This window comes from Coregonus clupeaformis, chromosome 21 (genome assembly GCF_020615455.1).
Source record: "Coregonus clupeaformis isolate EN_2021a chromosome 21, ASM2061545v1, whole genome shotgun sequence".
Lineage (NCBI taxonomy): Eukaryota > Metazoa > Chordata > Actinopteri > Salmoniformes > Salmonidae > Coregonus > Coregonus clupeaformis.
In genome coordinates, this window is record NC_059212.1 from 4,678,004 (window position 1) to 4,702,474 (window position 24,471).

Genomic DNA, 24,471 nt, shown 5'->3' on the forward strand with positions numbered 1-24,471 from the left:
ATTATGTTGCAGATGAAGATGACGGTCAGCTGTCTGCATAACGTGACTGGAGCCATCAGTATCGCAGGGATCCACTGGTACGCAGGGTCAGAGGGCTACGTGGAGCAAGACTGCCCCTGCCTGGCCATCTGCTTTGATAACGGACGGTGTCAGGTCATGCGCTACGAGAACGATGAAAGTGAGTGAATTGGGGTTCGGGGGCGGAACAGTTGAAATGGCGCTGCATTGGATAGCTGTTTTTTTATCATTTCCTAAGACCAAAAACAGCTTCTGGACATCAGAACAGCGATCACTGATCTCGATTTGTACTACATGAAACTACGTTGGCGTGCAAATGAACTGCCCCTACCCTCCGTTCTTTTTGGCGAACGTACAGTCACTAGAGAACAAACTGGACGAGCTCCGTTCGAGACTATCCTATCTACGGGATCTGAAGAACTGTCATATCCTATGTCTCTCCCAGTCATGGCTGAACAATGACATGGATAATATACATCTAGCTGGTTTTTCTATGCATCGTCAAGACCGAACGGCATTGTCGGGTAAGGTTAGGGGGGAGGGGTGTGTCTCTTTGTTAACAACAGCTGGTGCGCGGTCTCTAATGTTAAGGAAGTCTTGAGGTTTTGCTCGCCATTAGTTAGAATACCTAATGATCAGCTACAGACCACACTACTTACCAAGAGAGTATTCATCTATATTTTGCGTAGCTGTCTATTTACCACCACAGACCGATGCTGGCACTGAGACCGCACTCAACGAGCTGTATAGGTCCATAAGCAAACAGGAAAACGCTCATCCAGAGGCGGCGCTCCTAGTGGCCGGTGATTTTAATGAAGGAAAAATGAAATCCGTTTTCTCCCATTTTTTACCAGCATTTCACCTGTGCAACCAGAGGCGACAAAACTCTAGACCACCTTTACTCCACATACAGAAACGCATACAAAGCTCTCCCCCGCCCTCCCTTTGGCACAGGGCCTAAAATTAACACCTGCCAAATGCGGGTAGATTTTGGCATTGGCGGGTAAGATGTCTATTTTACCAGCCACGTTGTCGGGTGGTCAGGGCTCCACAGTGCGAGCATTTCACTCGCATTTTCGAATAAAAATAGTAAAGTATGATTATAGTAAAATAAATGCTGCAGTAGCTGTTTTCAAAGTATTTCCACCGTTTTGTTTCATAACTGATAAATAATCACACAAAATCGAAGAACTATGAATCCTATATAGCCTATTCCACCTCGCGTTGCAACACTGCCTGGCTGGGGGCTGTGCGCACGTGAAGAGCTGAGTGAAAGATTCATTTTTAGAAGCGCTGCGCACAGGCATAAAAGTTGGTCTAATTTACTTAAAACGAAAAGTACTGAAATGAGACTGTCCTTGTGTTTCTTGGCTATTTACATTGTTTTGTTCATAAGTTAGGTTGTTTTTCTATGTTTAAGTTTAAACTGCTAGGGAAGAGAAGACAACGCTTCTACTAGTCAGACTCAATCTCACCGGCACAAACATTACTCGAAACGCGCTACCACGGTAACCTCCCGTTCCTATTAAAGGGGCAGGTGAAAATGTTTGTCTCATCTGTGATATTTTGAGACAGGTCACGAAAAATTTAATTATTCAATATACCACATTAGTTACATCTGACTAGTAATACATGTATTGTTTTAGAAACATTACAAAGCATGCTCATCCGTTTCTTTGTGGTTTGTTGGTGTAATTTTTGCATTAAAAAAAATGTATTTTTGCTGGTGACTGATAAACTGGTAAACTCCTCAATGCCATCGGATGAATCCCGGAACATATTCCAGTCTGTGCTAGCGAAACAGTCCTGTAGCTTAGCATCCGCTTCATCGGACCACTTCTCTACTGTGGCTGGTAGATTTTGTCTACCTGCCACAGTGGCTGGTGGAACTAAAAATTAAATGTTATGCCCTGCTTTGGCAAATCTGACCATTACTCTATCCTCCTGATTCCTGCTTACAACCAAAAGGCTAGAGCTGCCGCTATCAAGGAGCGGGACACTAATCCGGACGCTTATAAGAAATCTCGCTGCGACCTCCGACAAGCCATCAAACACAAAAAGTGTCAATACAGGAAAACAATCGAATCCTACTACACTGGCTCTGACGCTCGTCAGATGTGGCAGGGCTTGCAAACTATCATGGATTACAAAGTGAAACACTGCCGCGAGCTGCCCAGTGACGTGAGCCTACCAGACGAGCTAAATACCTTCTATGCTCACTTCGGGCAAGCAACACTGAACCATGCATGAGAGCACCAGTTGTTCTGGACAACTGTGTCATCTCGCACTCCGTAGCCAATGTGAGCAAGACCTTTAAACAGGTTAACATTCACAAAGCCGCAGGGCCAGACGGATTACCAGGACGCGTACTCTGAGCATGTGCTGACCAGCTGGCAAGTGTCTTCACTGACATTTTCAACCTCTCCCTGACCCAGTCTGTAATACCTACATGTTTCAAGCAGACCACCATAGTCCCTGTGCCCAAGAACGCCAAGGTAACCTGTCTAAATCGCCCCGTAGTACTCGCATCTGTAGCCATGAAATGCTTTGAAAGGCTGGTCATGGCTCACAGCAACACCAGATCCACAGATGACGCTATCTCTATTGCACTCCACACTGCCTTTTCCCACCTGGACAAGAGGGACACCTATGTCAGAATGCTGTTCATTGACTACAGCTCAGCGTTCAACACCATAGTGCCCTCCAAGCTCATCACTAAGCTAAGGACCCTGGGACTAAACACCTCCCTCTGCAACTGGATCCTGGACTTCCTGATGGGCCGCCCCCAGGTGGTAAGAGTAGGCAACAACACATCTGCCACGCTGATCCTGAACACGGGGGCCCCTTAGGGGTGTGTGCTTAGGCCCCTCCTGTACTCCCTGTTCACCCTTGACCGCATGTATAAGCGAATATGTACTACTCCAACACCATCATTAAGTTCGCTGATGACACAACGGTGGTAGGCCTGATCACCGACGACGATGGGGAGGGGGGGAATGGGGCTGGAGAATGGGGAGCTTTGTGGAGATGGAACAATCCTTGACTGTTAAATGTCTGCTGTAATGACTTATTGCCAAAATAATGCCAGAATCCCAAGGTCTAAACTGTATAAGAGCTATTTGCATGTTTTCATTTGAACATCATTGCAATCAGTTTTGCCTGCTGGGTGGAAATCCCTGGCTAAGTTAGTTACATTTGAGTAAGTTTGGAGTAATATCGTGATAATGACAATGAAGGTCCTTGTTCCACCGATAATTCCCCTTTTTCTCCTGTCCCTCTCCAGGCCCAGTGTTCATAGACACACTGATGAACGTGGCCAGTATCCAGTGGAACCAGTGTGGCAGCGTGCTGGCTGTGGCAGGCTCCCTGAGGGCCATGGCTATGGAGAAGGAGGTCAATGTGGTGCAGTTCTACACACCATTCGGAGAGGTGAGAGAGCCAGGACATCCCAGACTCCAACCTCTCGTAGCATAGCTTTCAGATGTTCCCTGTCAATGTGGATATACAGTAGCATATACAGTAGATCTCCAGTTGGGATTCGGCCCCTACAGAGTACACAATATTGTCATTAGGCTATATGGCATTTGACCAAAGCAATTTTGACTCCCTTTTCCATAGCATTTGCGAACTTTGAAGGTGCCTGGCAAGCAGATGACAGAGGTTGCTTGGGAAGGGGGAGGACTGAGGATCGGACTGGCTGTGGACTCCTACATTTACTTTGCCAACATAAGGCCTGATTACAAGGTAAAACAATAATCTGGGGAATAATCGGCTCCGCTTGAAGTGGTAACAGGGTTTCTTATGCTTGTAGTTTGGTTCAATTCTCTGTGTTTTAAAACTGTTAACACAAGCCGTTTGTAAATGGAGGTTAATATGAAATGAAAGGATTTTAGTGCGATAGGTAAGCCATTAAGGACCCTATAAAATCCCCAGTGCGGAGAATGACGACGGAATCACGGAATCCAGACATTAAAACAGAATTCAACAATATTAATACATTTTATTGAACTTATTAGAACATTTATTTGTAGTTTCTCATAATACATGAACAGAATGCATCGGTGATTTGGATTTGATATCAACTGAAGAATCAACATCATGCCATGGGAATGTGTTCGCGGTGCGCTCGTAGCCATTTCTGATACCGCTATCTATAATTTATTCCGGTAGATGCAAAGGCTTTCCTGAAAACCTTCTCAATTAAATGTTAACTACAAAGTAGCCTAGGCCTCCCTGGCAGAATCATATCATGATTATTTGCATCAATCCGGTGGGCATTTACAGGAACAACTCTAGCCAAACACGACAGTCTACACACGGAGTGATAGACAAACGCCCACACCACACAGACAGAAAGGGGAAATATTGCTGGAAATCAATTGGCAGATATTGTGTTAGGTTTGGCTTTTTAAGCCAATAGTGGCCAACCAGGGGTGGGATAATGTCAATGTTGCGATGATTAGACAGTAGCTGGGGGAGCTTGTGGTGTCTGATACTAGTGAGATTTGTTTATGACAGTTTGCGATAGAACGAGTGATAATTGCACGTACTTTCAGAATTGTTTGGGGAGCTACTCATAGGTGGTCTACGAGCTGCTGATAGCTCGCGATCGACCTGTTGGGGAGACCCCTGAGTTAAGGAAACTGACAAAATGAACACTAGCAGAGATGACACATCACAACTCTGGTGTAGCAGTACTTACTGTACCTACAGTAGTATTTTATTAAATGCTCTCATTCTGTCCAGTAGCGGTGCATGGGTAAAATCACTGGGGAAGCCATATCACAACCTATGTTGTGATAATTGCTTTGTTTGCTCTATAACCCATTCGTTAATAATAATAATAATATAATAATAATAATATGCCATTTAGCAGACGCTTTTATCCAAAGTGACTTACAGTCATGCGTGCATACATTTTTTATTTGTGTATGGGTGGTCCCGGGGATCGAACCCACTACCTTGGCGTTACAAGCGCCGTGCTCTACCAGCTGAGCTACAGAGGACCACATTAATAATCTACCGTGATATACAATAAGGCTGATCACACAGTGGCATAATAAATTCAACCACATGTTTGTTTCATTCACAAAACCGGAGAGCAACATCTGTCCGGTGAAGTCCACAAAGCAAATATAGCAATGTAACAAACAGTTACATGACCTACAGCATGGTCGAGCAAGTTGATGTTTCCGACAGTTTACTAAACAGCTACTGATTTAGAACCACGGAGAGTTACCGCAAGTCAGCGAAAACAGGAGCATTACCTCTAGTCATTTCCACTTCAAACACTTAAACATCATTATAGAGTGACTGCCTTTAAAAAGCAACTAATCCCTTTCAAAATGGCCTATGTGGCGTCTATATGAGTCAGAAACAGTTAATCTAGTTAACTACAAAATGTACTACAAAGTGTAAATAGGATAATTTTGGTCATAAAGTCAGTCGTCTAAAACGGAGTTTGGAACATCCGTGCATCACAACAGATAAATGAAGGTTGGGTTTTGATTTGACGATGTCCATTTGCCCGCTAACATGGGGTTAACACCTGTGGTATGAAACATGTATGCACTCACTAACTGTAAGTCGCTCTGGATAAGAGCGTCTGCTAAATGACTAAAATGTAAAATGTGGTGATTGCTCTCTAGCCAATAGCATAGACGGCAAAATAGCAAAAAAAAACATGTCGAAACCCTACTTGTAGACTAGTTGAACGCCAATGCCATCCTCTCTTTCATCTTGTCAAACGGTCTATGACTCTGGCATATGGTAGTAACATGCTTTTATTTGTTGTTGATAGGCTGCCTGGCTAAAATGCTTGCTAGCCTAACTTTCTCGCATGGGCAACAATGAACCAGCTAAGTTAGCTAGCTTGTTAACGTGAGTCTACTAGGCTACATATTGAATTTCAATCGTCTCAGGCCGGTGGCACAACATATAAATGTATGGTTAGATCAGAATCGCCTTTATAATCATTGGCCTGTACGGAGAATTAAGTCAAAATCCCCATCTCCAGCCATGGCTTAGGAAAGGGCCGATTTAGCTAGCTAGCTACTGCAGGACAACAACACAAGCAGACCAGAAACAGGCTAGTTTTTCTGACAATTACGTTTTTGCTTTTGATGTGATTTGGTTGGTGTGAATCCAAATCCAAACTGGCCTCCCCTCGGGGGGCGTTTTGCCGCACCAGGACTACCCACAGTTGAGCTAATTGGCAATTTTTTTGTATTATTTTTATTATCAAGGGAGGTCAAATGCTTGCTGGCATTAATCAATCAAATGCGACGACGGCAACATGTCATACTCTTTTTGTCCAGACAGCATCAGAAACATAGGCTACATACAGTGCATTCGGAAAGTATTCAGACCCCTTGACTTTTTCCCTACATTTTGTTACGTTACAGCCTTATTCTAAAATTGATTGAATTGTTTTTTTCCCCTCATCAATCTACACACAATACCCCATAATGACAAAGCAAAATCAGGTTTTTAGACATTTTTGCAAATCTATTACAAATAAAAAAACATAAATATCACATTTACGTAATATTCAGACCCTTTACTCAGTACTTTGTTGAAGCACCTTTGGCAGCGATTACAGCCTCCAGTCTTGTTGGGTATGACGCTACAAGCTTGGCACACCTGTATTTGGGGAGTTTCTCCCATTCTTCTCTGCAGATCCTCTCAAGCTCTGTCAGGTTGGATGGGAAGCGTCGCTGCACAGCTATTTTCAGGTCTCTCCAGAGATGTTCAATCGGGTTCAAGTCTGGGCTCTGGCTGGGCCACTCAAGGACATTCAGAGACTTGTCCCAAAGCCACTCCTGCATTGTCTTGGCTGTGTGCTTAGAATCGTTGTCCTGTTGGAAAGTGAACCTTCGCCCCAGTCTGAGGTCCTTAGCGCTCTAGAGCAGGTTTTCATCAAGGACCTCTCTGAACTTTGCTCTGTTCATCTTTCCCTTGATCCTGACTAGTCTCCCAGTCCCTGCCGCTGAAAAACATCCCCACTGCATGATGCTGCTTCCACCATGCTTCACCGTAGGTATGGTGCGAGGTTTACTCCAGACGTGATGCTTGGCATTCAGGCCAAAGAGTTCAATCTTGGTTTCATCAGACCAGAGAATCTTGTTTCTCATGGTCTGAGAGTCCTTTAGATGCCTTTTGGCAAACTCCAAGCGTACTGTCATGTGCCTTTTACTAAGGAGTGGCTTCTGTCTGGTCACTTTACCATAAAGGCCTGATTGGTGGAGTGCCGCAGAGATGGTTGTCCTTCTGGAAGGTTCTCCCGTCTCAATAGAGGAACTCTGGAGCTCTGTCAGAATGACCATCGGGTTCTTGGTCACCTCCCTTTATCCTATCCCAGGTATTCCTTAAAGAGGTGGGGTTTCAAATGTCTCCGGAAGGTGGTGAGTGACTCCGCTGTCCTGGCGTCGTGAGGGAGCTTGTTCCACCATTGGGGTGCCAGAGCAGCGAACAGTTTTGACTGGGCTGAGCGGGAACTATGCTTCCGCAGAGGAAGGGGAGCCAGCAGGCCAGAGGTGGATGAACGCAATGCCCTCGTTTGGGTGTAGGGACTGATCAGAGCCTGAAGGTACAGAGGTGCCGTTCCCCTCACTGCTCCATAGGCAAGCACCATGGTCTTGTAACGGATGCGAGCTTCAACTGGAAGCCAGTGGAGTGTGCGGAGGAGGGGGGTGACGTGAGAGAACTTGGGAAGGTTGAACACCAGACGGACTGCGGCATTCTGGATGAGTTGTAGGGGTTTAATGGCACAGGCAGGGAGCCCAGCCAACAGCGAGTTGCAGTAATCCAGACGGGAGATGACAAGTGCCTGGATTAGGACCTGTGCCGCTTCCTGTGTAAGGCAGGGTCGTACTCTCCGAATGTTGTAGAGCATGAACCTGCAGGATCGGGTCACCGCCTTGATATTGGCGGAGAACGACAGGGTGTTGTCCAGGGTCACGCCAAGGCTCTTCGCACTCTGGGAGGAGGACACAACGGAGTTGTCAACCGTGATGGCGAGATCATGGAACGGGCAGTCCTTCCCCGGGAGGAAGAGCAGCTCCGTCTTGCCAGGGTTCAGCTTGAGGTGGTGATCCGTCATCCATACTGATATGTCGGCCAGACATGCAGAGATGCGATTCGCCACCTGGTTATCAGAAGGGGGAAAGGAGAAGATTAGTTGTGTATCGTCAGCGTAGCAATGATAGGAGAGGCCATGTGAGGATATGACAGAGCCAAGTGACTTGGTGTATAGGGAGAAAAGGAGAGGGCCTAGAACTGAGCCCTGGGGGACACCAGTGGTGAGAGCACGTGGTGCGGAGACAGCTTCTCGCCACGTCACTTGGTAGGAGCGACCGGTCAGGTAGGACGCAATCCAGGAGTGAGCCGCGCCGGAGATGCCCAGCTCGGAGAGGGTGGAGAGGAGGATCTGATGGTTCACAGTATCAAAGGCAGCAGACAGGTCTAGAAGGACAAGAGCAGAGGAGAGATAATTAGCTTTAGCAGTGCGGAGAGCCTCCGTGACACAGAGAAGAGCAGTCTCAGTTGAATGACCAGTCCTGAAACCTGACTGGTTTGGATCAAGAAGGTCATTCTGAGAGAGATAGCAAGAGAGTTGGCTAAAGACAGCACGCTCAATAGTTTTGGAAAGAAAAGAAAGAAGGGATACTGGTCTGTAGTTGTTGACATCAGTGGGATCAAGTGTTGGTTTTTTGAGAAGGGGTGCAACTCTCGCTCTCTTGAAGACGGAAGGGACATAGCCAGCGGTCAAGGATGAGTTGATCAGCGAGGTGAGGTAGGGGAGAAGGTCACCGGAGATGGTCTGGAGAAGAGAGGAGGGGATGGGGTCAAGCGGGCAGGTTGTTGGGCGGCCTGCAGTCACTAGTCGCAAGATTTTATCTGGAGAGAGAGGGGAGAAAGAAGTCAAAGCATAGGGTAGGGCAGTGTGAGCAGGACCAGCAGTGTCATTAGACTTAACAAACGAGGATCGGATGTCGTCAACCTTCTTTTCAAAGTGGTTGACGAAGTCATCCACAGAGAGGGAGGAGGGGGGGGTGGGGGGAGGATTCAGCAGTGAGGAGAATGTGGCAAAGAGCTTCCTAGGGTTAGAGGCAGATGCTTGGAATTTAGAGTGGTAGAAAGTGGCCATAGCAGCAGAAACAGATGAAGAAAAAGTAGAGAGGAGGGAGTGAAAAGATGCCAGGTCGGCAGGGAGTTTAGTTTTCTTCCATTTCCGCTCAGCTGCCCGGAGCTCTGTTCTGTGAGCTCGCAATGGGTCATCAAGCCACGGAGCTGGAGGGGAGGACCGAGCCGGCCGGGAGGATAGGGGACACAGGGAGTCAAAGGATGCAGAAAGGGAGGAGAGGAGGGTTGAGGAGGCAGAATCAGGAGATTGGAGGGAGAAGGATTGAGCAGAGGGAAAAGATGATAGGATGGAAGAGGAGAGAGTAGTGGGAGAGAGAGAGCGAAGGTTGCGGTGGCGCGTTACCATCTGTGTAGGGGCAGAGTGAGTAGTGTTGGAGGAGAGCAAGAGAGAAATGGATACAAAGTAGTGGTCGGAGACATGGAGGGGAGTTGCAGTGAGATTAGTAGAAGAGCAACATCTAGTAAAGATGAAGTCAAGCGTATTGCCTGCCTTGTGAGTAGGGGGGGACGGTGAGAGGGTGAGGTCAAAAGAGGAGAGGAGTGGAAAGAAGGAGGCAGAGAGAAATGAGTCAAATGTAGACGTAGGGAGGTTGAAATCCCCCAAAACTGTGAAGGGTGAGCCATCCTCAGGAAAGGAACGTATCAAGGCGTCAAGCTCATTGATGAACTCTCCAAGGGAACCTGGAGGGCGATAGATGACAAGGATATTAAGCTTAAATGGGCTAGTGACTGTGACAGCGTGGAATTCAAATGAGGAGATAGACAGATGGGTTAGGGGAAAAATTGAGAATGACTACTTGGGAGAGATGAGGATTCCTGTGCCACCACCCCTCTGACCAGATGCTCTCGGGGTATGCGAGAACACATGGTCAGACGAGGAGAGAGCAGTAGGAGTAGCAGTGTTTTCAGTGGTAATCCATGTTTCCGTCAGCGCCAGGAAGTCGAGGGACTGGAGGGTAGCATAGGCTGGGATGAAGTCAGCCTTGTTGGCGGCAGAACGCCAGTTCCAGAGGCTGCCTGAGACCTGGAACTCCAGGTGTGTGGTGCGTGCAGGGACCACCAGGTTAGAGAGGCAGCAGCCACGCGGTGTGAGGCGTTTGTGTAGCCTGTGCGGAGAGGAGAGAACAGGGATAGGCAGAGGCATAGTTGACAGGCTGTAGCAGATGGCTACAATAATGCAGAGGAGATCGGAATGAAATGAACTAAACATCTGGGAAAGGAGAGAGCAGGGCCTCCCTCACCAAAAAAAATATAACTCTCCCAACTTCCACCTCAGAAACTATAATTGTTTCACTGAACCACCCGAATAAAACTCTCCCAACTTCCACTTTAGAAATTAGAATTGTTGTAAACTACAGCGGTTCAATGTTTCAATGAATAGACTCGACTTACTTTATTCAGCTAGCTAACTATGACGCCATAGCTAACTAGCATGCTAGCATCCAATAACACACAGTTTAGCACCAATACTTGGTTACAACAAACTACCAATAGTGTGTGAACACACTAAACAGATAATTTGTGTCCGTGTCTAGTTCTTTCATAACGCAGCAATGATTAAACGTTGGCTAGCTAGCACAAAGATATTGTATTTAGCTACTACAGTACAGCCAGCTGGTAGTGTTGGCTAGCTAGCAATGGCTGCTGTGTTGACTTTGTTTGAAAAACGGCGTCGCTGCGGACGAATGTAGCTGGCTAAAAGGATATTGTTTTTAGTTGCTACCGTTGCTAATAGCTACTCGCCAGCTAATCCAGGAGGTGAGTTAGCTAGCTAGCTTCGTGCTACACCCGGCACCGCCGAATACAGAAATGTTTTGGTACCCTTCCCCAGATCTGTGCCTCGACCCAATCCTGTCTCTGAGCTCTACGGACAATTCCTGTCCAATCAATTGAATTTACCACAGGTGGACTCCAATCAAGTTGTAGAAACATCTCAAGGATGATCAATGGAAACAGGATGCACCTGAGCTCAATTTCGAGTCTCATAGCAAAGGGTCTGAATACTTATGTAAATAAGGTATTTGTGTTTTTTATTTGTAATAAATTTGCACCCAAAAAAACTTTTCGCTTTGTCATTATGGGGTATTATGTGTAGATTGATGAGGATTTTTATTTATTTAATCAATTTTAGAATAAGGCCGTAACGTAACAAAATGTGGAAAATGTCAAGGTGTCTGAATACTTTCCTAATGCGCTGTATACTTAGACAGAGGGGCGCTGTTTCCCTCTCTTGGATGATTTCTCTCCTGAGATACTGTAGATTCAACGAATGAAGGAAAATTATGAAAACACAGAGAGACGAAAGATAAATTGTTTTATATTTTTTTATTGATCAAATATTCGGGGAAGCCTGGCTTCCATTGGCATCCATGAAAACACACCACTGATTTTCTCTCTCCATCTGTCTCTGTCTCTGTCTCTGTCTCTCTCCCTTAACAGTGGGGCTACTGCTCCAACACAGTGGTGTATGCCTACACGAAGCCTGACCGGCTGGAGTACTGTGTGGTGTTCTGGGACACCAAGAACAACGAGAAGTTTGTCAAGTACGTCAAGAGCCTCATGTCCATCACCACGTCGGGAGACTTCTGCATCCTTGCCACCAAGGCAGATGACACACACCCACAGGTACACACTCTGGCACACACACAGGTACACACACACACACTCACAGGTACCCACACACAGGTACACACACTGGTACACACACACACACTCACAGGTACCCACACACAGGTACACACACTGATACACACACTGGTACTGGTACACACCCACAGGTACACACACTAGTACACACACTGTCTGGTACACACACTGGTACAAACACTCACAGGTACACACACTGGCACACACACAGGTACTGGTACACACACACACCCACAGGTACACACACACTGATACATACACAGGTACACACTGGTACATACACAGGTACACACTGGTACATACACAGGTACACACTGGTACATACACAGGTACACACTGATACATACACAGGTACACACTGGTACATACACAGGTACACACTGATACATACACAGGTACACACTGGTACATACACAGGTACACACTGATACATACACAGGTACACACTGGTACATACACAGGTACACACTGGTACATACACAGGTACTGGTACACACACTGACACAGGCAGAAGGACTGGCAGCCTTGCCAGTCACTCTGCACTAACTACAGCTATGTTGAATGGAATCAAGACTACGTTTTCAAAGGGAGTAGTTGTTGATATCGGAGAGGCCTAACACCCATCATAATACCTAGAGTCCATAAGGAACTTGGCTTGACAAAACAGCCACATTATGTTCAAAGCATCAAACTGTTTAACTGTTTAACAGGTACACACTCTGGCACACACACAGGTACACACACACACACTCACAGGTACCCACACACAGGTACACACACTGGTACACACACACACACTCACAGGTACCCACACACAGGTACACACACTGATACACACACTGGTACTGGTACACACCCACAGGTACACACACTAGTACACACACTGTCTGGTACACACACTGGTACACACACGTACTGGTACAAACACTCACAGGTACACACACTGGCACACACACAGGTACTGGTACACACACACACCCACAGGTACACACACACTGATACATACACAGGTACACACTGGTACATACACAGGTACACACTGGTACATACACAGGTACACACTGGTACATACACAGGTACACACTGATACATACACAGGTACACACTGGTACATACACAGGTACACACTGATACATACACAGGTACACACTGGTACATACACAGGTACACACTGATACATACACAGGTACACACTGGTACATACACAGGTACACACTGGTACATACACAGGTACACACTGATACATACACAGGTACACACTGGTACATACACAGGTACACACTGGTACATACACAGGTACTGGTACACACACTGACACAGGCAGAAGGACTGGCAGCCTCGCCAGTCACTCTGCACTAACTACAGCTATGTTGAATGGAATCAAGACTACGTTTTCAAAGGGAGTAGTTGTTGATATCGGAGAGGCCTAACACCCATCATAATACCTAGAGTCCATAAGGAACTTGGCTTGACAAAACAGCCACATTATGTTCAAAGCATCAAACTGTTTAACTGTTCAAGTAAAGTACTGTAAGAAGCAGTAGTGTAGCTTGATCAGTGTCAGTGTCAGTGTGTCTCTGCATGTCATGACTTCTCTTGTTTTCACACTCATTGCCACAAAGGAGGATGCTGACGTAGAGTCGGGAAATAATGCAATGGTAATGTACTCCCTCTAAACATGACCCTGTACGGTAATGTACTCCCTCTAAATATGATCCTGTATGGTAAGGTACTCCCTCTAAATATGACCCTGTATGGTAAGGTACTCCCTCTAAATATGACCCTGTATGGTAATGTTCTCCCTCTAAATATGACCCTGTATGGTAATGTACTCCCTCTAAATATGACCCTGTATGGTAAGGTACTCCCTCTAAACATGACCCTGTATGGTAAGGTACTCCCTCTAAATATGACCCTGTATGGTAAGGTACTCCCTCTAAATATGACCCTGTATGGTAATGTGCTCCCTCTAAATATGACCCTGTATGGTAATGTACTCCCTCTAAACATGACCCTGTATGGTAAGGTACTCCCTCTAAATATGACCCTGTATGGTAATGTACTCCCTCTAAACATGACCCTGTATGGTAATGTACTCCCTCTAAATATGACCCTGTATGGTAAGGTACTCCCTCTAAACATGACCCTGTATGGTAAGGTACTCCCTCTAAATATGACCCTGTATGGTAATGTACTCCCTCTAAACATGACCCTGTATGGTAATGTACTCCCTCTAAACATGACCCTGAATGGTAATGTACTCCCTCTAAACATGACCCTGTATGGTAAAGTACTCCCTCTAAACATGACCCTGTATGGTAATGTACTCCCTCTAAACATGACCCTGTATGGTAAGGTACTCCCTCTAAATATGACCCTGTATGGTAATGTACTCCCTCTAAACATGACCCTGTATGGTAATGTACTCCCTCTAAATATGACCCTGTATGGTAAGGTACTCCCTCTAAACATGACCCTGTATGGTAATGTACTCCCCTCTAAATATGACCCTGTATGGTAAGGTACTCCCTCTAAATATGACCCTGTATGGTAAGGTACTCCCTCTAAATATGACCCTGTATGGTAAGGTACTCCCTCTAAATATGACCCTGTATGGTAATGTACTCCCTCTAAATATGACCCTGTATGGTAATGTACTCCCTCTAAACATGACCCTGTATGGTAAGGTACTCCCTCTAAATATGACCCTGTATGGTAAGGTACTCCCTCTAAATATGACCCTGTATGGTAATGTACTCCCTCTAAATATGACCCTGTATGGTAATGTTCTCCCTCTAAATATGACCCTGTATGGTAATGTACTCCCTCTAAATATGACCCTGTATGGTAATGTTCTCCCTCTAAATATGACCCTGTATGGTAATGTACTCCCTCTAAATATGACCCTGTATGGTAATGTATTCCCTCTAAACATGACCCTGTATGGTAAGGTACTCCCTCTAAATATGACCCTGTATGGTAAGGTACTCCCTCTAAACATGACCCTGTATGGTAAGGTACTCCCTCTAAATATGACCCTGTATGGTAAGGTACTCCCTCTAAATATGACCCTGTATGGTAATGTACTCCCTCTAAATATGACCCTGTATGGTAATGTTCTCCCTCTAAATATGACCCTGTATGGTAATGTACTCCCTCTAAATTTGACCCTGTATGGTAATGTTCTCCCTCTAAATATGACCCTGTATGGTAATGTACTCCCTCTAAATATGACCCTGTATGGTAATGTACTCCCTCTAAACATGACCCTGTATGGTAAGGTACTCCCCTCTAAATATGACCCTGTATGGTAAGGTACTCCCCTCTAAACATGACCCTGTATGGTAAGGTACTCCCCTCTAAATATGACCCTGTATGGTAAGGTACTCCCTCTAAATATGACCCTGTATGGTAATGTACTCCCTCTAAATATGACCCTGTATGGTAAGGTACTCCCTCTAAATATGACCCTGTATGGTAAGGTACTCCCTCTAAATATGACCCTGTATGGTAAGGTACTCCCTCTAAATATGACCCTGTATGGTAAGGTACTCCCTCTAAATATGACCCTGTATGGGAATGTTCTCCCTCTAAATATGACCCTGTATGGTAAGGTACTCCCTCTAAATATGACCCTGTATGGTAATGTACTCCCTCTAAATATGACCCTGTATGGTAATGTACTCCCTCTAAATATGACCCTGTATGGTAATGTACTCCCTCTAAATATGACCCTGTATGGTAATGTGCTCCCTCTAAATATGACCCTGTATGGTAAGGTACTCCCTCTAAATATGACCCTGTATGGTAATGTACTCCCTCTAAATATGACCCTGTATGGTAATGTACTCCCTCTAAATATGACCCTGTATGGTAATGTTCTCCCCTCTAAATATGACCCTGTATGGTAAGGTACTCCCTCTAAATATGACCCTGTATGGTAAGGTACTCCCTCTAAATATGACCCTGTATGGTAATGTACTCCCTCTAAATATGACCCTGTATGGTAATGTACTCCCTCTAAACATGACCCTGTATGGTAAGGTACTCCCTCTAAATATGACCCTGTATGGTAAGGTACTCCCCTCTAAATATGACCCTGTATGGTAAGGTACTCCCTCTAAATATGACCCTGTATGGTAATGTTCTCCCTCTAAATATGACCCTGTATGGTAATGTACTCCCTCTAAATATGACCCTGTATGGTAATGTTCTCCCTCTAAATATGACCCTGTATGGTAATGTACTCCCTCTAAATATGACCCTGTATGGTAATGTACTCCTTCTAAACATGACCCTGTATGGTAAGGTACTCCCTCTAAATATGACCCTGTATGGTAAGGTACTCCCTCTAAACATGACCCTGTATGGTAAGGTACTCCCTCTAAATATGACCCTGTATGGCAAGGTACTCCCTCTAAATATGACCCTGTATGGTAATGTACTCCCTCTAAATATGACCCTGTATGGTAATGTTCTCCCTCTAAATATGACCCTGTATGGTAATGTACTCCCTCTAAATATGACCCTGTATGGTAATGTTCTCCCTCTAAATATGACCCTGTATGGTAATGTACTCCCTCTAAATATGACCCTGTATGGTAATGTACTCCCTCTAAACATGACCCTGTATGGTAAGGTACTCCCTCTAAATATGACCCTGTATGGTAAGGTACTCCCCTCTAAACATGACCCTGTATGGTAAGGTACTCCCCTCTAAATATGACCCTGTATGGTAAGGTACTCCCCTCTAAATATGACCCTGTATGGTAATGTACTCCCTCTAAATATGACCCTGTATGGTAATGTGCTCCCCTCTAAATATGACCCTGTATGGTAAGGTACTCCCTCTAAATATGACCCTGTATGGTAAGGTACTCCCTCTAAATATGACCCTGTATGGTAATGTACTCCCTCTAAATATGACCCTGTATGGTAATGTACTCCCTCTAAATATGACCCTGTATGGTAATGTTCTCCCTCTAAATATGACCCTGTATGGTAATGTACTCCCTCTAAATATGACCCTGTATGGTAATGTACTCCCTCTAAACATGACCCTGTATGGTAAGGTACTCCCTCTAAATATGACCCTGTATGGTAAGGTACTCCCTCTAAACATGACCCTGTATGGTAAGGTACTCCCTCTAAATATGACCCTGTATGGTAATGTACTCCCTCTAAACATGACCCTGTATGGTAATGTACTCCCTCTAAATATGACCCTGTATGGTAATGTGCTCCCTCTAAATATGACCCTGTATGGTAAGGTACTCCCTCTAAATATGACCCTGTATGGTAAGGTACTCCCCTCTAAATATGACCCTGTATGGTAATGTACTCCCTCTAAATATGACCCTGTATGGTAATGTACTCCCTCTAAACATGACCCTGTATGGTAATGTACTCCCTCTAAATATGACCCTGTATGGTAATGTGCTCCCTCTAAATATGACCCTGTATGGTAAGGTACTCCCTCTAAATATGACCCTGTATGGTAAGGTACTCCCTCTAAATATGACCCTGTATGGCAATGTACTCCCTCTAAATATGACCCTGTATGGTAAGGTACTCCCTCTAAATATGACCCTGTATGGTAAGGTACTCCCTCTAAATATGACCCTGTATGGTAAGGTACTCCCTCTAAATATGACCCTGTATGGTAATGTACTCCCTCTAAATATGACCCTGTATGGTAAGGTACTCCCTCTAAATATGACCCTGTATGGTAAGGTACTCCCTCTAAATATGACCCTGTATGGTAAGGTACTCCCTCTAAATATGACCCTGTATGGTAAGGTACTCCCTCTAAACATGACCCTGTATGGTAAGGTACTCCCTCTAAACATGACCCTGTATGGTAATGTATCCCTCTAAATATGACCCTGTATGGTAATGTACTCCCTCTAAACATGACCCTGTATGGTAAGGTACTCCCTCTAAATATGACCCTGTATGGTAAGGTACTCCCTCTAAATATGACCCTGTATGGTAAGGTACTCCCTCTAAATATGACCCTGTATGGTAATGAACACTCTGAATTTGACCATATATGATGAAGGTGATTGGGTTGTATGTCTGTTGAAGAAATACATGACTTTGTCTTGTTTTCCAGTATGTGCTGGTTCTCTGTAACTCCATTGGAACCCCACTGGATTCTAAATACATTGACATTGGTGAGTGATATCAGAAAGATAAGAGAGCATTATGTTTCTAGCAGATTATAATAAACTGGAACAGTATCAAGGATAGTTTGGTTCAATTTCCCTAAAACACTTCAAAAGTGGAGACGTCAGAAATGTCAAGAAGTGCACATTACTGGAGAGACGCCTTGCCGTTTTGGATCATGTAAATACCTTAAACACCTTGGCAGGCTTTGTAACAGATTCCCCTGGAATGAGAAAGCCCAACACTTCCTAGCGCTGATCTGTCACCCAGGTTCAAAAGGCTGCTTTCTCGTCTGGGTTTCTACCACCAACAATCCTTCCCTTTCATGGGCTTGTTCATGACAGACACCGAAGATGCCCCCATCTGTAGGTCAACTACACATTCGGTAATATTCCCTCTGCCGCGTGGCAAGCCAAGTCTGTGCTACTGGCCAAACGTTTACCCAGAGACCATAGTGGAGGCAGTTCAACGTCTGTCATCTGAGAGGGCTGGGAGAGCCTAAAGGAGATCCAAGTATGAGAGCATGCTGAATCAACAATAAAGGATGTATACTTCCTCTTTGTGGAGAATCTTCCTCACTGTGACCTGAGTAGACCTGTTCTTGGGCCTGGAGCGTTGCATTGAAAGAAAGTGCCTCTCACTGTTTTTGTTTCTGAAAATGATAATGAATTTGTTTATTTAGTCTGATTATTATTTTAGCTGTGAAGTTTTTCCTTGTATCACTCTGAGATATGATTTATGAATTATATAAATGCATTTTTGGTTTCTGTTGCTACGTTTTGCTCCGGTGTATCTAACTGAACACGACCCTGGTTACAGATTTTGATTGAATTTAGGGTCCTTAGTTTACTGAAATAACCTTGGATCATGTCACCTCGACAGATCCGCTGTTCGTCACCATGACTAAGACCCATGTGATCGCTGCGTCCAAGGAGGCCTTCTACATCTGGCAGTACCGCGTGGCCAAGAAGCTAACTGCCATGGAGATCAACCAGGTGTCCAGGACCAGGAAGGAGGGTAGGGAGAGGTGAGTGCTGCCGGTACCGGGCCGGTTCAGAGGATATAACCTTACAGAACCTTCAGTACAGATAGAAATGTATGGTGTTGTTACGCACTCCTCTCGGAAGAGGGAACGCAACACCCTGCTACAACTCAACTCTCCGTGGGGTGAAAGAGGTATGGGACTGTAGGTGTGAGTAAGGATGACAAAAGGCAGAGAAATACCGTTAACAGGGAATTTCTTTCTTTCGCACGGTAACTTTGGGGAAAAGGGGCTGGACGGAACCAAAGCAAAGAAAGTAAATATCAAAGCCCCGTCTCCTACCTTACCTGCCTACTCACTACTTACTTAATTAGCACCTCCTGGTGCACTAACCAGAATACAAGGGATGGTCCGCCCAGGTCTTTCCTAGTTTGCATAGACAGTATGCCTCTATGGGTAATGTATGCCCGAGGGCCTCTTGCCTAAGCACTCCCTAGGTGCCTTCCCCTTCCCCCCTTGGGAACAAATGAAACAAAATTGCACAAACTGGTTCACAACAAAACCTGAGAAAAACTAACTCAGGACATTAAAGAAACTCTGAGCCACAAACTAACACAAAACATTACGATTGGTTCTCACAACAACACAGTACATACCAAAATCTTAGCATACAACCAACATGCTGTAACTCTCAGCCATTCTGGTTCCCCCTCTTTTCTGAGCAACTGGGGCTTATATAGCTTCAGGAGGAGTTGGTAAATTGGAGACAGCTGCGTCCTGACGAGGGCACGGGGTCAGCTCTCCAATCATCAATGTTCATCCAATCAATCTGCTGCTTGTTGGGGAATTTCAGGAACCCATTTCCTGAAATACCTACATGAAAATACACAAACCTCAAACATAGAAACTGGGGAACGTAACAGGTGTATAACAGAAATTACTGTCTTGTCAGATAGAATAGGGAATCGTGTCAGCTTTACTAATTCTGTTTCTATCTGGAAAGTCCAGGTGGCACGGTTAAGACACCTTGCACAGGAGCAACAAACCAGAAAAAACATATTCTCTGTCATTTGTGAGGATATATCCCGACTGAAACCAAAATAAGCTGAAGGAACCACCCTTGATGTTATTCTGAACTGTTGATTTGTCCTGTGGCACTAATATCATGAAAATCTTCCTTATTTTTGGGGTCAGAAGATGTTTACAAGATTAAGATAACTTTATTTGTGATTTGTACACAAGGTCCAACCGAAATGTGACTTCTGCTTTATCCCAACCGCTCCGAAAGACACACATACACACATACAGGTGGCAGGTATGGTACAGGTGGCAGGTAGCCTAGCGGTTAGAGAGGCCAGCCAGCAACCGGAGGGTTGCCAGTTCGAGCGGAGGACTGCCACACTGGGCGCCCATGAAGCACTTGTTGTGGGGGTTAAGTGCCTTTGCTCGGCAAGCAATGGCATCTAGGATTGCCAGCTCACTTCCCTACAGATTTTTCTGCTCAGACCCGAGATTCGAACTGGCAACCCTCCGGTTGCTGGCTGGCCTCTAACCGCTAGGATACCTGCCGCCCCAGGTCCTGGCTTGTTTGATCCTGTGCAAGGTGTTGACATTGATATGAAGAAGGTCCATTCATCTGCCTGAAACAGTAGACATACAGTAGACAGCGGGTTGACCAGTGAGTCAGTGATACTGACCTCAGACAGACAGGCGAGGGTAGGACCGACTGTCCTGCCAGGGATGTTCCTGTCTGCATGCCAACACATCAGCTTGAAGGAAAGTCTAATGTACTCTCTCAATTAAATTCTCTCTCTCTCTCTCTCTCTCTCTCTCTCTCTCTCTCTCTCTCTCCCACCCAAATCTCTGCCCCCCCGCCATTTCTGTCTGGCTGTCTCTCTCTTTCTCTCTCCCTGCCTGTCTGTCTGTCTGTCTGTCTGTCTCTTTGACCCCACCTCCATCTCTGTCTATGTCTGTCTGGCTGTCTCTTTCGCTCCCCGTCTGTCTGTCTGTCTCTCTCTCTCTCCCTGTCTGTCTGTATTTTTCTCTCCTTGTGTCTGTCTCTCTTTCACTCCCTGTCTGTCTGTCTGTCGGTCTGTCTCACTCTCTCTCTCGCTCCCTGTCTCTCTCTGTCTCTCTCCCCTGTCTTTCTGTCTGTCTGTCTGTCTCTCTTTCACTCCCTGTCTGTCTGTCTGTCTCTAGGGTCTATCATATTGATGATAGTCCATCTGGGACCACTGAGGGCCCCCTGGACTTTGCCAAGGCCTTCACTGTGAGTTGCATTTTTAGAAAGCACACAACACTCCCTTTGTTAACACAAGCTGAAGATTTCACCCTCGGTTACAATGCCTGTTAAAACCCCAAGAGAGAGCCAACATAAATACATTCAATAAAGTTGAATGGAAATAGCTCATTCGTAACCCATTGCCTCATATATTTCCCTTTTCTATTTTAGGCAACACGAGACCCCATTTGTTGCATCACAGCAACAGACAAGACACTGATTGTGGTAGGTATTTCTCTCAGGATTTTATAGAGTATTAGTTCATCAGTCTATCAAGAGTTGGAAAAGTTAAGTTAGGAAATGTTTTTTACTGTGTTTGTCTGTTTGTGATCAAAGGGCCGTGAGTCTGGTACCATCCACAAATACAGCCTGCCTAACGTTGCTCTGGTGCAGAAATACTCCTTAAACTACCGGGCCTACCAGCTCTCACTCAACTGTACCTCCAGGTCAGGACTCACTGTTGGCTGGTCCCTGTAATATTACACGGTACATGGTGTTTCAGTAGCAGAAAATAGTTTATGCCAATGGAGCTTATTGCTTGCATTACAGAAGTACAACCGACATAGCATTGTTAGGAACCATCTGAACAGTTATTGCCTGGTCCAAAAGCAGTTTGGTGAACTTCATGCACTTTTTTTTTATTATTATTGTACAATCTTGTATTGATAAAACCCATATTTTTCTTTAGCCGCCTGGCGATAATTGACATTTCGGGAGTGCTGACGTTTTTGGACCTGGCGGTGCGTTCGTCTTCGGGTGATGGCTCTGGGAGCCAGGCGGGGACAGGCGACCCCTCCAAGTTTGAGCGCAAGGACGTCTGGGACATGCAGTGGGCCAATGACAACCCCGATCTGTTTGCCATGATGGAAAAGACCAGGATGTACGTGTTCAGGAACCTGGACCCAGAGGTGAGTCCCTCTGACCTATATCATATATAGCCTCTATATAAATATATATCTCATATATAGCCTCAATATAAATATATATCTCATATATAGCCTCTATATAAATATGTATCTCATATATAGCCTTTATATGAATATATATATCATATATAGCCTCTATATAAATATATATCTCGTATATAGCCTCTATATAAATATACAGTGAGGGAAAAAAGTATTTGATCCCCTGCTGATTTTGTATGTTTGCCCACTGACAAAGACATGATCAGTCTATAATTTTAATGGTAGGTTTATTTGAACGGTGAGAGACAGAATAACAAAATAACAAAAAAATAATCCAGAAAAACGCATGTCAAAAATGTTATAAATTGATTTGCATTTTAATGAGGGAAATAAGTATTTGACCCCTCTGCAAAACATGACTTAGTACTTGGTGGCAAAACTCTTGTTGGCAATCACAGAGGTCAGACGTTTCTTGTAGTTGGCCACCAGGATTGCACACATCTCAGGAGGGATTTTGTCCCACTCCTCTTTGCAGATCTTCACCAAGTCATTAAGGTTTCGAGGCTGACGTTTGGCAACTCGAACCTTCAGCTCCCTCCACAGATTTTCTATGGGATTAAGGTCTGGAGACTGGCTAGGCCACTCCAGGACCTTACATTTTTTACATTTTAGTCATTTAGCAGACGCTCTTATCCAGAGTGACTTACAGTTAGTGAGTGCATACATTTTTCATACTGGTCCCCCGTGGGAATCGAACCCACAACCCTGGCGTTGCAAGCGCCATGCTCTACCAACTGAGCTACAGGAGGCCTTAATGTGCTTCTTCTTGAGCCACTCCTTTGTTGCCTTGGCCGTGTGTTTTGGGTCATTGTCATGCTGGAATACCCATCCACGACCCATTTTTAATGCCCTGGCTGAGGGAAGGAGGTTCTCACCCAAGATTTGACGGTACATGGCCCCGTCCATCGTCCCTTTGATGCGGTGAAGTTGTCCTGTCTCCTTAGCAGAAAAACACCCCCAAAGCATAATGTTTCCACCTCCCATGTTTGACGGTGGGGATGGTGTTCTTGGGGTCATAGGCGGCATTCCTCCTTCTCCAAACACGGCGAGTTGAGTTGATGCCAAAGAGCTCGATTTTGGTCTCATCTGACCACAACACTTTCACCCACTTCTCCTCTGACTCATTCAGATGTTCATTGGTAAACTTCAGACGGGCCTGAATATGTGCTTTCTTGAGCAGGGGGACCTTGCAGGCGCTGCAGGATTTCAGTCCTTCACGGCGTAGTGTGTTACCGATTGCTTTCTTTGTGACTATGGTCCCAGCTGCCTTGAGATCATTGACAAGATCCTCCCGTGTAGTTCTGGGCTGATTCCTCACCATTCTCATGATCATTGCAACTCCACGAGGTGAGATCTTGCATGGAGCCCCAGGCCGAGGGAGATTGACAGTGCTTTTGTGTTTCTTCCATTTGCGAATAATCGCACCAACTGTTGTCACCTTCTCACCAAGCTGCTTGGCGATGGTCTTGTAGCCCATTCCAGCCTTGTGTAGGTCTACAATCTTGTCCCTGACATCCTTGGAGAGCTCTTTGGTCTTGGCCATGGTGGAGAGTTTGGAATCTGATTGATTGATTGCTTCTGTGGACAGGTGTCTTTTATACAGGTAACAAACTGAGATTAGGAGCACTCCCTTTAAGTGTGCTCCTAATCTCAGCTCGTTACCTGTATAAAAGACACCTGGGAGCCAGAAATCTTTCTGATTGAGAGGGGGTCAAATACTTATTTCCCTCATTAAAATGCAAATCAATTTATAACATTTTTGACATGAGTTTTTCTGGATTTTGTTGTCTCTCACCGTTCAAATAAACCTACCATTAAAATTATAGACTGATCATTTCTTTGTCAGTGGGCAAACGTACAAATACAGCAGGGGATCAAATACTTTTTTCCCTCACTGTATATACTCAGTTTATTAGGTACACCTATCTAGTATCGGGTCAGGCCCCCCTTTGCCTCCAGAACAGACTGAGTTCTTCGGGGCGTGGATTCTGCAAGGTGTGGCATTCAAACATTTCAAACACATGTGGTCTGGTTGTGATGATTATATAGCTAACCACCATACACTTAGAATTGCTGGGAATGTAGGGAGGGTTTGGGTCTCCCCAGAATGTAGGGAGGGGTTGGGGGTCTCCCCAGAATGTAGGGAGGGGTTGGGGTCTTCCCAGAATGGAGGGAGTGGTTGGGGATGGGTTGGGTGTCCCCAGAATGGAGGGAGGGGTCTCCCCAGAATGGAGGTAGGGGTTTGGGGTGTCCCCAGAATGGAG

At 45.3% G+C, this 24,471-nt stretch overlaps 1 protein-coding gene across 3 annotated transcripts in view; it reads left to right on the plus strand.

The window, feature by feature from the left end:
- wdr35 (WD repeat domain 35) overlaps positions 1–24,471 on the plus strand; it is a 39,331-nt gene that overhangs the window by 2,918 nt on the left and 11,942 nt on the right. For 2 of the 3 annotated variants that reach the window (XM_041847247.2, XM_041847249.2), the window contains exons 7-17: positions 13–178; positions 3,302–3,447; positions 3,637–3,762; positions 11,602–11,787; positions 13,431–13,466; positions 17,924–17,984; positions 18,859–19,003; positions 21,158–21,227; positions 21,411–21,464; positions 21,576–21,685; positions 21,928–22,147. In XM_041847247.2, the coding sequence (XP_041703181.1) occupies positions 13–178; positions 3,302–3,447; positions 3,637–3,762; positions 11,602–11,787; positions 13,431–13,466; positions 17,924–17,984; positions 18,859–19,003; positions 21,158–21,227; positions 21,411–21,464; positions 21,576–21,685; positions 21,928–22,147 (1,320 nt within the window). The remainder of the gene's footprint in view (positions 1–12; positions 179–3,301; positions 3,448–3,636; positions 3,763–11,601; positions 11,788–13,430; positions 13,467–17,923; positions 17,985–18,858; positions 19,004–21,157; positions 21,228–21,410; positions 21,465–21,575; positions 21,686–21,927; positions 22,148–24,471) is intronic. The other variant, XM_041847248.2, reaches the window with a different exon arrangement.